At 37.0% G+C, this 14,891-nt stretch overlaps 1 protein-coding gene across 1 annotated transcript in view; it reads left to right on the plus strand.

Annotated features, from left to right (window-relative positions):
- Nucleotides 1-206: 206 nt before the first annotated feature.
- The window catches only part of CFTR (CF transmembrane conductance regulator), a 188,051-nt gene continuing 173,366 nt past the window's right edge, over nt 207-14,891 (plus strand). The window contains exon 1 of the mRNA XM_047097293.1: nt 207-392. Within this exon, the coding sequence (XP_046953249.1) occupies nt 340-392 (53 nt within the window). The 5' untranslated portion in view covers nt 207-339. The remainder of the gene's footprint in view (nt 393-14,891) is intronic.

Genomic DNA, 14,891 nt, shown 5'->3' on the forward strand with positions numbered 1-14,891 from the left:
TGGGAGAATGGGCCACGGGAGGCGCGGGGCAGCCGGGGTGGGAAGGAGACGAGAAGAAGGAACGCTCGGGGAGCGCAGAAGGTGGAGGAAGCGGCTGGGGCAAATTGGGGGCTGGACCAGGCAGCGCACAGTTTTTAACCTGGGCAGGGGAGGCGGGGGAAGGAGACAGGAAAGGGGAGGTGTGTGGGGTAGCGGTGGGTGGGGGGAGTTGGAAGCAAATGACATCACTGCGGGTCAGAGAAAAAGGGTCGAGCAGCCTGCGCCAGAAGAGTAGGGCGTTTGGCATTAGGAGCTGGAGCCCAGCCTGCCCCAGCAGGGACCCCGACGCGCGCAGAGACCATGCAGAGGTCGCCTCTGGAAAAGGCCAGCGTCCTCTCCAAACTTTTTTTCAGGTGAGGGGGGTGTCCTGCAGAATTTTGGAAGGACACGTGCCCACGAAAGCAGAGGGCGTGTGTATGGGCTGGGTTTTGGGGAAAGAGGGATAGGTTTTTTGTTTTTGTTTGTTTGTTTTAAAGATGCGCTGTCATTCATTGTTTTGGAGGAGAACGTGGATTTTGTGAATAAAATAGAAAACGTGAAGGAGATTAAAGAATGAACTGAAACCAGTTGTTTGGAAGCAGAGCTTTAGCTTAACTTTGAAGGCTGAACTACTTGCACCTGGAAGTATACTCTCAAGCCCCCATGTGCTACTGTGCAACTGTCTTCTAAGGTTTTTCTAAGAAATGAATGAGTTAAAACTTGTTGATAACAAATACTTAAGTTTGGTCCCTTGTTCCCCCCACTTCATCATGCCTTGGAAACTTAGATGTCTTTTAGCATACATATTGCAAGTGCCATGTTTACATATAGCAGGTGCGCAGAAAACATTCGTTGACTGAAATTTGAACTTTTTTTTTTTAGGGGAGAAGGGTCAAGTGGGTGATACGAGCTTAAATCAGGTTTTTATTGTTATGATACTGAATAAGTCTAACAAGTATTTGCCACAATTCCATTATTCTTTTAAGGATGAAGGCAAATCCTTTGAAGTATCTTTCTTTAAAAAGCCAATTCTACAAGTTATACATTTTTAAAGGGGGGGGGTGTTAGAATTATCACGAAAAAGTGAAGCCATGGGACTAGATACTGAAGTTATACCCAACTGACGTGTAATAAATTATACACTTATCCTACTTGGCAAGTGATGAGCCATAAAAGCTTGCAAACTTCGTCTAGTGATATTTTTAAAAACAGAGTCTAAGTTCAGAGTCTTAGGCAAAGTGTAATTAGATGTAGCATTTTAAATTTGAAGTGTTCTTTGGATACCGTGTCTACTTTGTTCCTGTTATACTGTGTGAATGAATGAATAGGTACAGCTCTCGCGGAATATTACTTGACTCATACTTATCCAATGAATCAGCATACTTAGGTATCAGAAAAGCCAAATATAAATATGCCCATATGTGTGTGTGGGAAAGGAGCTTTCATATCTTTCTATGTTTTATTCTCTGCATGTGCAGTAAGCATGGAGCTCACGTGCTAAGGAAAGGCCATTGGCCATTGAAGTAAAGCACCTTCCTGTGGGCAGGAAAGAAGTACCTTTAGTACTTCTTTAGAAGTACCTTTAGTACTTCTTTAGAAGTACCTTCTGTATTTATGTTTTCAGCGTCTTTTGTTACTCCATCTATAAAAAGTAGGATTTATTTTCCTACTACTTACAAAATCAGAATGCTACTTGACATAAACTGTAGACTTTTTAGTAGAGCATATTGAGCAACGTAAGTGCCAATCAGTCTAAAAATGCAGTTTTCAGAAAAATAAATATCCTTTGGATGCTTCTAGGTACTAAGGAACTTTTAATTAGCACATTGTTGATTTAAATTAGATCACTTGATCTACAAAGTATTTTTTTTTAATTGATCATCTTATAAATTTTAGTATAGTTTCAAAAAAAAAAGCTCTGGTTGATTTGTTTAAAAAAAATTTTTTTTTTAACGTTTTATTTATTTTTGAGACAGAGAGAGACAAAGCATGAACGGGGGGAGGGGCAGAGAGAGAGGGAGACACAGAATCAGAAACAGGCTCCAGGCTCTGAGCCATCAGCCCAGAGCCCGACGTGGGGCTCGAACTCACGGACCGCGAGATCGTGACCTGGCTGAAGTCGGACGCTTAACCGACTGCGCCACCCAGGCACCCCTCTGGTTGATTTGTTTAAAAAATGTATTATAATGGCTACTAAGATTGTTAAGAGCATACTCATTCCTGTTCTCCAAACTATTTCATAATAAATGGCTCTAAGAAGAGGTGTGTTTTAAAAAGTTAAGTTCCTACTATTTATAGGAACTGACAATCACCTAGAATAGCAGTGATTTATAAACTTTCTTCTCAGTTTTAATTCTGAAAGAGTAAGAAATTTATTTTCTGCATTGGGGTAGCTAATAGTGTTTAGTGATCAAGGTGTTAGGCTTTAGATTCAGATTGTTTAGATTCTGCTTTGTGACCTGAGGCAAGTCCTTTACCATCTTTGTGTTTGTGTGACTTGACCTTTAAAACTTGGAGACTAAATAGGACCTATGTTATAGGGGTTAATCAGTTGAGAAAATGCATGTAAAGAGCTTAGCCCAGTACATGCTTAGCTATTATCATATTTTTGCATTCATTACAATATCAAGTACTTTGTTTATATAAGATCCTTAATGCTTTGTTGAATATAACTTTGTGACACTGTAAGAATGGGCCTGGGTGAAAATTTAATTTAGGTAAAATCTCATCTAGTATACCCTTATTAGATATACATGGAAAAATCATATTTTTATATCATAAGGTTGTTAAATGTTTTAGAATGTAACTTTCTGAATATGATCCTTTCATTTTCAGAGCATCAAAGTAAGGTTATGATGGTCTGGGTTATAGATCATATTAAATTTCTCTCTCATTGTTTAGGTTTTATTATTGAAGAAGCTAATAAAGTTTGGGATAAATTTAAGTACTGTCTTAATTTTGCATGGGCTTTACACCCAGTACAAAATGTGAAAGACATCTGATGTCTTAAGTATCTTGAATTTTAGTCATGGCATCCATACCAGGAGTCTAGATCTATGCTTGAGGAATTGTCAGAGCCCCACAGAATCCGTGTACAATGCCACAGATTCTTACGAAACTGAGTGGGGCTCCTGATAAACTCCACAGAGAAGTCTCAAATAAGACCAAAGAGTAAATACAGTAATGTTAGGATTGAAGGCCAAGAATTACATAAGTCTCAGGTTAATAATAAGATCATTTAAGATACTTTTGTAACAATTAAACACAAATTTATAAGAGGTTTTTAAACAAATAAACTATAATTTACGTTTTAGAATGGGTGTGGTGAATCAAAATAGCTACCAGTGAAAACCAAGCTCTTGAATTCTAAACATTCTGCCATTGATCAAAATACTTTTGGATTCTTTTTATGAAATTACCGTTAAGAACAGCAATACAAGTTTCTTCTCATGAGTATATAGTAGCTTCATTACTTTTTAGCCATTATTTCTAGTCATAGCTTCCATTAGGTTAATAGTCCTATTACCCACACTGCTCACTTGAACATGCTTGTCAATGACTTGACTATATCTCAAAATCAAGTCCACCCTGAAAGTATAAAGATTCTTCATCATAATTTGCTTTGTTAACAGCCAAGTGCTACTTACGTTTAGGTATCATTCAAAAATATGTATTGCAGGGGCACCTGGGTGGCTCAGTTGGTTAAGTGTCGACTTCGGCTCAGGTCATGATCTCATGGTTCATGGGTTCGAGCCTTGCTTCGGGCTCTGTGCTGACAGCTCAGAGCCTGGAGCCTGCTTCAGATTCTGTGTTTCCCTCTCTCTTTGCCCCTCCCCCACTCATGCTCTGTCTCCCTCTGTCTCAAAAATAAACATTAAAAAATTTTTTTAAATATGTATTGCAAGACTTAAAGACATTAAGTGCTTTGAGCAACAGAAGCATAATTACAATAAGTTTATAATGAAAGAACCATAAAGATGACAGTTTTGAAGAGGGCCATACTTGTTTGATTACATAAATTATAGCACATTGTAAAAAAATCCATTACAGTGATTTTATATTTACATTTCATTACTTGTTTGTAAGGCAGAAGGGAATCTAAAATTATGGCAGTCATAAATATTTTTGCATTTTGTTGGTGGGTATTCATAGAACTGCTACCAAGAGAGACCAGTTGGCCTCTCAAACAAAGGTCTAGTCCTATCCTGCTCAATACACATGCATTATCTCAGGTTTGCCTCTCAGACAAAGCTTAGACTAACTATTTGAACCGAAAGAAGTGGATGCATGAAACAAAGGCCAATATGAGATGCACAATTTCTGTTGAGTTGTACATCTGCCATGAAGGCCTGAATGACATGAGCCCATTTAGTCAGTCCACAAATGTCATCCAGGGAGGACAACCCGGGGTTCCCATGTACTTTCTTGGCTTTGTCTCCTGTAGGAACTGAAGGAGAACACTGTTGGAACAGAGGCTCCTTTCTCTTGGACACTGTTGCCTGAACACTGACAAATGTTGACTCCCTACAGTTAATCTTCCTTTGTATCCAAACACCTTTTGCTGATCATGTTTTATGATACAGTTCAGATTTTCCAACCTGGGATATGTGTCAATTTTGATTTGTTTAACTTTCAGAATTCTCAAAGTGTCTCTTTTGCATGATAGGACCAAAATTGTAATTATATGTATTTTAACATATAAAACATATATATATATAAAACATATATATATATATATATAAAACATATATATATATAAAACATATATATATAAAACATATATATATAAAACATATATATATATGTATACATATATATACAATTCAAGTTTCTTTTAGTTAATTTTGCTAGTTTAAAAATTCCTCCTTGGTTTTGAAGTGTATTTCAATAGTTTTTGTATGCTAGTTCAAATTATTGGCACTCTAAGAGTATTCTTACACACATAACACATAGGAGACGGTGTAGCTTTAATATTCAATTCTTTGTTAAAGAGAGAAGTGGAATCTATTTTTCTTAACTCCTTCATCAATATTTTATGTTTGATGTGACAACCAAAATATCCCTCAGAGCCAACTAATACACTAGGGAAATCATGTTTTTTCAGTTTTACATTTATGTTTTGTGGGAGGAAGTAGGACTTAGTAAGATAATATTCAAGGTATAAATGTTCAAACTTGTTTAAAAGACCCGTAAATGAGCCCCATTCTAACATGTATTATTACTGCTAGTGTTGTCTCACAGGAACCTGTAATTTCAGTGTGATACAGCTATGATATAAGTATAGGATTGCAAAACCGTCGGGGAAGGGTGTTAACCGTTTAGCATGCAGCTATATGTTGTTTGTCATATTTTTAAAAACACCTCTGACTCAGCAGCAATTTTGGCAATTTTGATTCCACTGATTCCTGACGCATCTGTGTAGAGCACTTCCCTGGAACAAAATCCCTGAGATGCAATGAGGTCAAGGGGGGAAAACAGATAATGATGGAGTCTGATCATGGACCCTGACTGAATGTTTAATTTGTAAAATACATTGGGTGCCTTATCACAGAGCAAAACATTACTATTTCAGGTGTTTCTCATCAGCTCTGACGAATTTACCTGGTAGTTGTTTAAGAGGGAAATTAGCATTGCAAAGTGCCTTTACTATTGAGCTTTGTGTGAGAAAGGAGCTCAGGCTTCTTTTAGCAAGAAACCTGTAAAAATTCAGTTAGATTGCTTGGTGTGGGGAATGAATGTATTTCTTCTAGAGCTCTGAAAGATTTGACTTTCACAGCTGTTTCCAAGTGGCAAGGCTTGTCAAGCTTGCTATTCTCTTTGCAGCTCTATTAGCTTATTACTGCCTTTTAACATCAATGACTATTTCAAATTGGAAAGTCCTGTATGTCAGGGCCTTCCATGAGTCGTTTAATATAGTGTTCAGACCATTTTAAGACTCTTGCATGTAGTGGTTTAATAAATAGTTCTTTTTTAAAAAAAATTGTTAACATTTATTCATTTTTGAGAGAGAGAGAGAGAGAGAGAGAGAGAGAGAGCATGCGCACGTGCTGGGGAGGGGCACAGAGAGAAAGGGAGACAGATCTGAAGCAGGCTCCAGGCTCTGAACTGTCAGCATGCGGGGCTCGAAGTCACAAACTGCAAGATCATGACCTGAGCTGAAGTCAGACGCCCAACTGACTGAGCCACCCAGGCACGCCAATAGATAGTTCTTTGTGATGATAGTGATTTCACAGTGATCAACCTTGGAGACTTACAGATTAACTACAGATTGAAGATATTTGGTAGTCTTGTAATGCACCATCATTCTCATAAAAAGGGGTCAATGAAAACAGGGCTGTGGATAGAGTTTTAACACTCAGAACAATTAATTCTGTCAGATTTTTCTTGTGTCCCTTTATGGCCAGGACTTAGCCTTTCTGGGGGAACCCTGCTTGCTAGTTCTTTGCTCGTGAGATAAAGTAATGATTTAAAGATCTTATTGTTAGGATTCTCAGCCCTGAAACTGAGCTTTACTCTGATACGATTAGAGAAATCTCCCATAGTTTGCCTCAAGGAGTTGAATCAGTACTTCTTTGAAGGTCATGATTCAGGAGAGCTTGGAGAATGCCCTAATTCATTGATTCACCATCTGGTGTATTCTACGCAGGGCATTAATAAAGTTGAGATGGACAAGAAAGAAATTGGTGCTGCCTTTGTGGAATGAAATCTCTGAAACCCAGAGTCTCAAGGGCTTATAGAAACACTCTATGGGGCATCTAATCCAGTCTAAAGCTGGTTAAGGAAGTCACTTAGAGAAGTGATTCTTGAATTGACACCTAAACAAGATTATCCAGGGAGGGTGGGGATGGGTTAGGAAAAATGTAAACACAGAAGCAGCAGACCTTGTAGAGGACTGGCAGCAAGAGTGAGCAAGACACCTTCAAAGAATACGGAAACATTCCCTGTGACTGGAGCATAACATGTGTGACAGATTTGTGGGAGGTGGGTCTTGAAACTCTAGTAAGGGCCTGGTTCTAAGGGGCTTGGTGAGCTTTGTTTGGGTTTTATCATATTGGAAGTGAAAAGCCATGGATTTCAAGCAGAGGAGTGACATGACTAGTAAAAAGTTGTTGCAGTTTTGCCAAGGAAATGGTGAGCTCTAGGGATAGAAACATGGATTTGAAAGACATTTGGTGCGTGATGATGACGATTGTGGGTGAGATTGATTTGGAGAAGGCTTGGGGTCGGGGTGGAGGCCAAGTGGACCCTAGGCTTCTTTTTAAGGTTAAAAAGGAAATGATGCATACATCTCAAGACCAGGTAATATAGTTATTTGAAAATATATTAAAAGTGTTTTCCAGCTTGAGGTAAGCAAGATTAAGATGTCTCAGGTGACAGAATGATAAATACTGCCCTCACGCTGTTCAGTAAAGTCCAGGGTGGTGTCCAGGGAAGGATTTGAAGTGGCTGCTTGTTTGGCTTTATTGTGCTGTGGAGTCCCCTCGAGAGTGTGTCAGGAGTAAGTAGCTGTGTTATGGAAACACACAAGTTAAGATCTACTTAGAAATTCTAGGGGTACCAGGTGGCTCACTCGGTTGAGCATTGGACTCTTGATTTCAGCTGAGGTCATGATCCCAGGGTTGTAGGATGAAGCCCTGCATCAGGCTCTACTCTAATAGCACATGCTTAGGATTCTCTTTCTCCCTCTCTCTGCCCCTCCCGTGCTCGTGTGTGTGTGAGCACTCTCTCTCTCAAAATAAATAAATAAACATTAAAAAAAAAAAAAAGAAATTCTACTTAAAACTCTCTTACTACCCTGCCCCCTCCAAACCCACCAATGACGTCTGAAGTGCTCTCACCCCACTCCACTCAAATTTCACTCCTTTTGCAGTAGTTTTTACACATCTGATTTCTGTGATCCTAGACATTCAAGAAGGAGGTATGAAAATCTGCTGGGGCTTCAGATATTATCTGCAGTGATGAAATAAATAAGAGCACACCTACTATCATGAAATATTTTTGTGTGTGTGTTAATAAAAGATTCCCATTACTCTGGAAAAGATTAGGTATCATTGTTTCAGGTTAAAACTTTGAGTCTGTTAAAACACACAGAGCTCTCTTTCCTAATACTGCTACTGAGCACCCACCCCCTAAATTCACACCCACCCCTCAAATGCCTAGTGATGTTCTAAACTTGAAGTTCTTAACTTAAGAGAGGGCCCCACAAAATTTAATCTGGTGCCTGTCAGATCAACATGTGAAAATTAAGCCAAAAGGGCAGAATCCCAGAGGCCTGACAGCTGTGTTTAGAAGGAGTTCGAGGCCAGACTTTAGAGCCCAGTGTTGGTTGTGGGAACAAGAAAAGGAAGCCCCTGCTAGTGGGGGTTAGCAGTCCTACTTCTAGAGGCAGCATCCTGGAGAAACTTTATAGAAAGCTTATTTGCACATTTTGTTTATCTTAAACATCTTTGGTAATTCTGGAAAATAAAGCTACAATAACAAAGCTTTACTTTTTCAACCAAAGTTCATTGCTGTGCATTAGATCAGGGTTTGGCAAACTTTTTCTGTAAAAGGCCAGATAGTAAGTTTTCAACGCTGTGGGCCGTGTGGTTCTGCCATTGTGTGGGAAAGTAACCAGAGACAATATGCAAACAAATGGGTATGGCTGTGTTTCTATAAAACTTTATTTATGGGCACTGAAATTTGAATTTCATATAGTTTTCACATCACAAAATATTCTTTTTAAAAAAGTCAATTGCAATAAGCTTCAAAATATACAGCTTTAAAATTACTCAAAGATCTAGAAAATGTTTTCAAGGGTCATATGTGATTAACATTATTGTTATTCAGTAATTTAGTAATTTTAAAAAGTGAAACAAACATGCAAAATGGACTTTTCAGAAGAGGAAAATATTAGCTTAACAGCTGTTAGTTAATTTCTCAGAATTGTTTTGTCTTCTAGGAATCTATTGACCATTTCTTCTTTACTTCCTGTTTGCATATGCATCTTTTGATGTGTCCTTCAAGGCCAAGGCTCTTACCCATTTTTTTGGTACCAAGCACCTGTCTGACTCCCTGGCATAATAAATAGGCCCTTAAAATATACTTGTTGAACTGACTAAAACTTGACTAATTCAGTTTAAGGATATAGTGCTAAAATGTGATTTTTGATGGAAATATAAAAACTTGTAGATATGGAACTTAAACTTTGGTATTCTGAAGATAAAATGTCTAATTTTGAATAAAAATATTAGTTTTATCAAGTCCATGTGTTCTGAAGTATAATATAAAATAGGAAAATCTGTTTCTTTCTTGTGTAGTTTACAGGACTTTATAGAAAGATTCCGGCTTAGTATAGTAGCATTTTTCTTCAGAAGATCAACAATAACCAACTTTGCCATAGATAGACTTTTCCTTCAAAATATTTTTCTCTTCATGTCTTATGTTAGTATTCAGGGTCCCTGATAGTTAAATTTTAAACCGGGTTATTAAAATGATTATTTCCAAAGTTTCTTCCTAATTGTATGTATTGCAATTTAGTCTTTTTTTAAAAAAAGGCCTTTAATTCATTTAAGTCTTGGACCTCTGAATACATTTTTTTAATAAAATAATAAGTAGGCTGATGAAATATGTATTACCAAAAAGCACGTATACCTTTCAACTCAAAGATAGAGTTGGCTTCTAAAAACTCACATTAGCCTTGTTTCTACCCCTTTCACTTAATATATAATAGGGCTACTCTCTTTTATTGATAAAAGTCAATGTTTAGCTTGTATATATGCACTGTGAACAAAAGGGCATAAAGCAAATAAATCCCCCATAACGATTTGATTATGGAGTCCATTGGGACCAACATCATTAAAACAGACATTAGGTATTTACATAAATCTGTTAATTCAGAGCATTATATATATATACACACACACAAAAAGAGAGAGACAGACCAAGAAACAGACTCTTACCAGAGGCGAGGTTGTGGAGGGATGGGTTAAATAGGTGATGGGGACTAAGGAGTGTACTTGTCCTGATGAGCAATGACTAACTGATGTATGGAAGTGTTGGATCACTATATTGTACACTTGAAAGTAATATTACATTGTATGCTAACTGGAATTTAAGTAAAAAATATATACATATGTACACACACCTACACTGAGATCTAAAATTTTATTCACATATTAAAGAGTTTATAAAACTGATGAAATTAAAGATCAGAGGTAGCCATCACAATAGCATTAGAATACATTTCATGTAATGGAATTTTATTAGCTAGAAAGACAATCAACTATGAAGTGAACTCATTAATGTAAAAGTGGTAAATTTAAAATACATACGTGATTTTCAGTCATTCATTCATGCACAAATGCATGCATTTATTTGACATAAATATTGAGTGTCTAGAGTGTCCCAGGAATATAGTACTTTGAAAACTTAGAACATATATCAAAAGTTATTATACATTCTAACTATTCTTCTTGTATTAGAATTTTCATGTTAATATTTTTATTGATAATTTTTTTCACTTTAGAGCACCAAGGCCATGATGCAATGAAGGGAACCTAAGCTTTTTATTGATTTATAAAATTGACTGAATAAGGATCATCTCACATAATAAAATAAAGTCAACAATATAATTTCTTGACAAAAATTGTTTGATGTGTTCTTTAAAATTTTTAAAAATATTTCCTGTGAGATATAAAGATAAGATGATTACATTTAGAAATGAATGTTGGATTTAATCCTTGAGCAGAGTCTTTGGATCCGTTGAGGTGTTAACTTGGCAATTTTTTGAACTCTGATTCAATTGTTTTTGCTGTTGCTAAGGGTAGCAACACAACTCATGTTTTTACCAAGTCGCACTCTGTCACTCCAACCCCTATTACTGCAGAGTAGAGTCAAATTTTGGGATTAGTAGATATGTATAAATTATTGTGAAAACACAATGAGCCACCAAATCTGCTTCTGAAAATTTGATCAAAGTTTAGTTATTCTGTTGAAAGGGAAATCTAACTAGAAACAGGATAAATAAATTGTTCAGCTAAATACATATGTTCTCAAAATGAGGAGGCTCTTCATCATTAACAGTATTTCTATAGCTTTCAGGAGGTACATCTGAAACTATGGTCTGCCAACTACCTGCTTTAAAAAAGATTGATATATTATTAAATTAATTATTAATTTAATTAATTTATTAAATTATATATATATATATATATCACATCAAATATGCAGATTCCTAGATCCCACTCCATCCCTACTAAGTCAAAATCCATGGGAGGGGGCAACCTCATTTTTTTTCAACATTCCAGGTGACTCTTTTTGCCTACTGAAGTCTGTAAACCATTATGTCAGTCTTAGGAAAATGGGTTTAAATGGCCCAACTACTGCTTCTCAACCTTAGTAAAAGAAAAAAAATAAAACAACAAAAACTAGAGTTGAGGACAAATGATAGATTCCACCACATAATCCTACAATGGGGGATATGGAAGTGATTCCATCTTCTCCCAGTGCTATGAACCTTCTCTCTCCCAACATTCCTCTTTTTCAACCTTAGTGTCCAAGGAAGGGAATTTTGAAAGTTCACCATATTTTTCAGTAAATTAACAATAGAAACACATAGTTTAATGTGTCACAGAATTCAGAATTTCCTCTTCTATAATTCCTGAAATCTGTAGTTTTGTCTTCCAGTACCTCCTGACATTTACTGAGCACTTTCCATGTACCAGGGATTGCCTGTATTACCTCAGTGAACTCTTCAATTCTAAACAGATTCTACTTGTAAGAAATAAGTGGTTTAGAAAGATTGTAAAGAGTTTATGCAAGGTCACCTAGCTATTACTAAGCTAATTAGTGTGAAGTCAAGATGTGTATTTATATTGGTCTAAATCCAGAACTCTACTCTTTTTTTTTTTACATTTATTTTTAATGTTTGTTTGTTTGTTTTTTTGAGAGGGAGAAAGAGATGTGCGAGTAGGGGAGGGGCAGAGAGAGAGGGAAACAGAAGATTCAAAGCCGGCTCTGCACTGAGAGCAGAGAGCCCAATGCGGGACTCAAATTCACAAACCATGAGATCATGACCTGAGCCAAAGTCTGACGCTTAACCAGCTGAGCCACCCAGATGCCCCCAGAATGCTACTCTTAACCAGTGCATCACACTATCCAAAAGTCTAGAATGAAATTGGCGAATGCTATAATTTCACTTAATTTTTAAAATAGATTTTCTTAATTTTCTTGTCTCTGAAATTTATTATTTTTTGATACAAGCATTATAAAAATATTTAAATAATGCATTAGACTCTGTTCTTCTTGGAAGTGCCAGAAACATGCCTTTCCACAGATGCTTTGTTTAGATCCATGTGACAAGCTCCTTGGGGTAGTGGGGAATGAAAAAGAGGATGGGGAGGGGGAGGAAAGGGCATTGTCTTAGGTTAATGAGGCCTTTAAAATTCTAAATGTCCAGTTGAAGAGTGAAAGATGTGGTCAGCCAAAAGCATGCCAATAGCCAACCATTGTTACATGGGAATAGCTCAGTTGTACAAAACCAGACTGCGCTTCTTATCCTGATTTGTTCCATCCAGGTACTAGCCATCACCCTTCTTTTTTTTTTTTTTTTTTTTTTTCTCATTTTCCAAATCCACCTTCCTGTCATTTTCCTTTTCATTAAACCTACTGCTCCAGGCCTTCTGTTGAGTTTTTACATCCACTCTTCCTATTATCGACTTTAGACCTCAGCTGTGTTCTGGGTTCAATGACTTCAGTGTTCCCCTCACCACCATCTACCCTGGGTGGGATCCTGCTGTGATCACCAATTCTTAGATGTTCATCATTTTTGTCATCTTTTTCTCTATGTTTACTCTTATTCTGTACCTTAGGACTGAAGGAAGAGGTAGCATCACCTGTCAGATGGTTCTTTGAGTTGATGTTTTGATACTTTGTATATATACAAGTTTTGGATTTTCCTAGTTGCAGTGGTTCTCACAGTTTTTTTTTTTTTTTTTTAAACATGCTTTCGTTAGTGAATCCCAATTTCCAAATGAAATCTTCCTTGGAACTGCAATATATACAAATAAAAGTGATGATAGAAGACAAGAAGTCTTCCATAAGTACAAAGATATAGTTAACTTCTTACACCCAGATGAGGGCTAAAATGATTACATAACATTTATGCAGTATTTTCTTGGTCCTCTATGTTTGCCTTTTTCACAGTGTTATGTTTCTGAAATTGAGATGCCTCTTATAACTGATGTCAAAGGAAGCTTGTTAGCCATCAGGCCCAGGAACGAATTGTAGTATGGAAACTCAGCAATATATTGAAGGTATATATTCCTGTGACCTCAATTGAATTACTTGCACTGGTTGCCCCTCACGGGGTTGACTGTTAACTTAAATTTAGTTTCTTGCTTGACATTTCTTGAGAAAGATTACTCTGTGATCTAGTTTTGAAAGAAACCGTTAATATTTAGTGTGAAGTTTGTCAACCAGACTCTAATGAAAGTAGAAGTTGTCCAAGGTCAGCATATCACTGTGCCTTGAAATGATTCTGCCTGTCCTACAGGTGAAGGCATTATGCATGCAGCTTGGCACAGTAACCCTCTTCATAGCTGTGACTTGCCAAGAGTGGGTCAAAAGAATATTTTTGATCTGAATGTCAAAAAGGGTTAGAAGAAAAATTTAATTATGATAGTAAGGAGAAAGTGGTAGGTTATTGTCTGAATAAGTATATGATATTGAAAGTTTCTTTAAAAACTGTATTTTAATGTAGTGTTTCTTTTTTGGGGAAGGCTAGTACTAAATTGATGACTTTTAAAAAAAATTGTTTACTTATTTTGAGAGAGTGAGAGAAAGGAAGGGGCAGGGAGAGAGGGAGAGAGAGAGGATCCCAAGCAGGCTCTGTGCTGTCAGTGCAGAGCCTGATGCAGGGCTTGAACCCATGAACTGTGAGATCATGACTTGAGCTGAAACCAAGAATTGGATGCTTAACCAACTGAGCCACCCAGGCACCTCAGTGGTGAATTTTATAATCAATGTCACCATATAGATGTGTAAGCAGAATAAAGTATTATAAAACCACGATGATATCTTGTGTGGCCTGTTATCATTCCCTGGAAATTGCACAGTTCTATTCTGGGATGATACCTTGTGTGAGCAGGTATGCCAGAGATGTGGTGAGTTGTTAACTGAGCTTGGCCCACATGTGTTTGCAGTGACATGCTCACTTATGCAGTGTGGAAATAACCAATGATTGTAATATTTTTCAATGTGTGCAAAGAGATGTCAGGGAAACCTTTCCTATAGAGTGGACACTAAGTCAGTTAGCTTGGCTGTCCAGGAAAATGTTTTGGTGAATCCAGTATGCTAAAATTGTCATATAATACAGTATAATATGAAAATATGTGACGTTTTTAGTTCCTATTTTTAAAATAGTAAAACACTTAAAAATATTGACATCTCAAATCAAAAGCTGGTGAACTCCTTGAAGTATCTCTAGGGAATACTAGATGGTGGGGCCAGTCTGAAAACCACTCAGCTAGTTTTTCCCCCAAGGTGGTTGTTCTTGACCTTCCTTGAGTTCCTTAGTTCATCCACTCTATACTCTGAGAAGATAGTCTCACATTCTACTTGGTATCTAATCCTCATTGTCAGCTCTTAGATGGCAATATATAGTGGGAGAAGCATGTACTTTGGAATCAGACAAACCTGGCTGGAATCCTTACTTTGTGACTTATTAACAGTGTGATCTTGGGCAATTTACTTAACTTCCAATGATGATTCCTATGCTCATCAGTACAATCAGTTATCCTCATTTAACACAGCTCAGCATTATTATGATATCTAACATTCATTGAATTGAATGTTTATTATGTGTATTAGGGTTCTCAGAGAAACAGACCAAT

Source organism: Lynx rufus, unplaced genomic scaffold (genome assembly GCF_022079265.1).
Source record: "Lynx rufus isolate CCGP_SWC_20201006 ecotype Redwood Valley unplaced genomic scaffold, mLynRuf1.p SCAF_4, whole genome shotgun sequence".
Classification (NCBI taxonomy): Eukaryota; Metazoa; Chordata; class Mammalia; order Carnivora; family Felidae; genus Lynx; species Lynx rufus.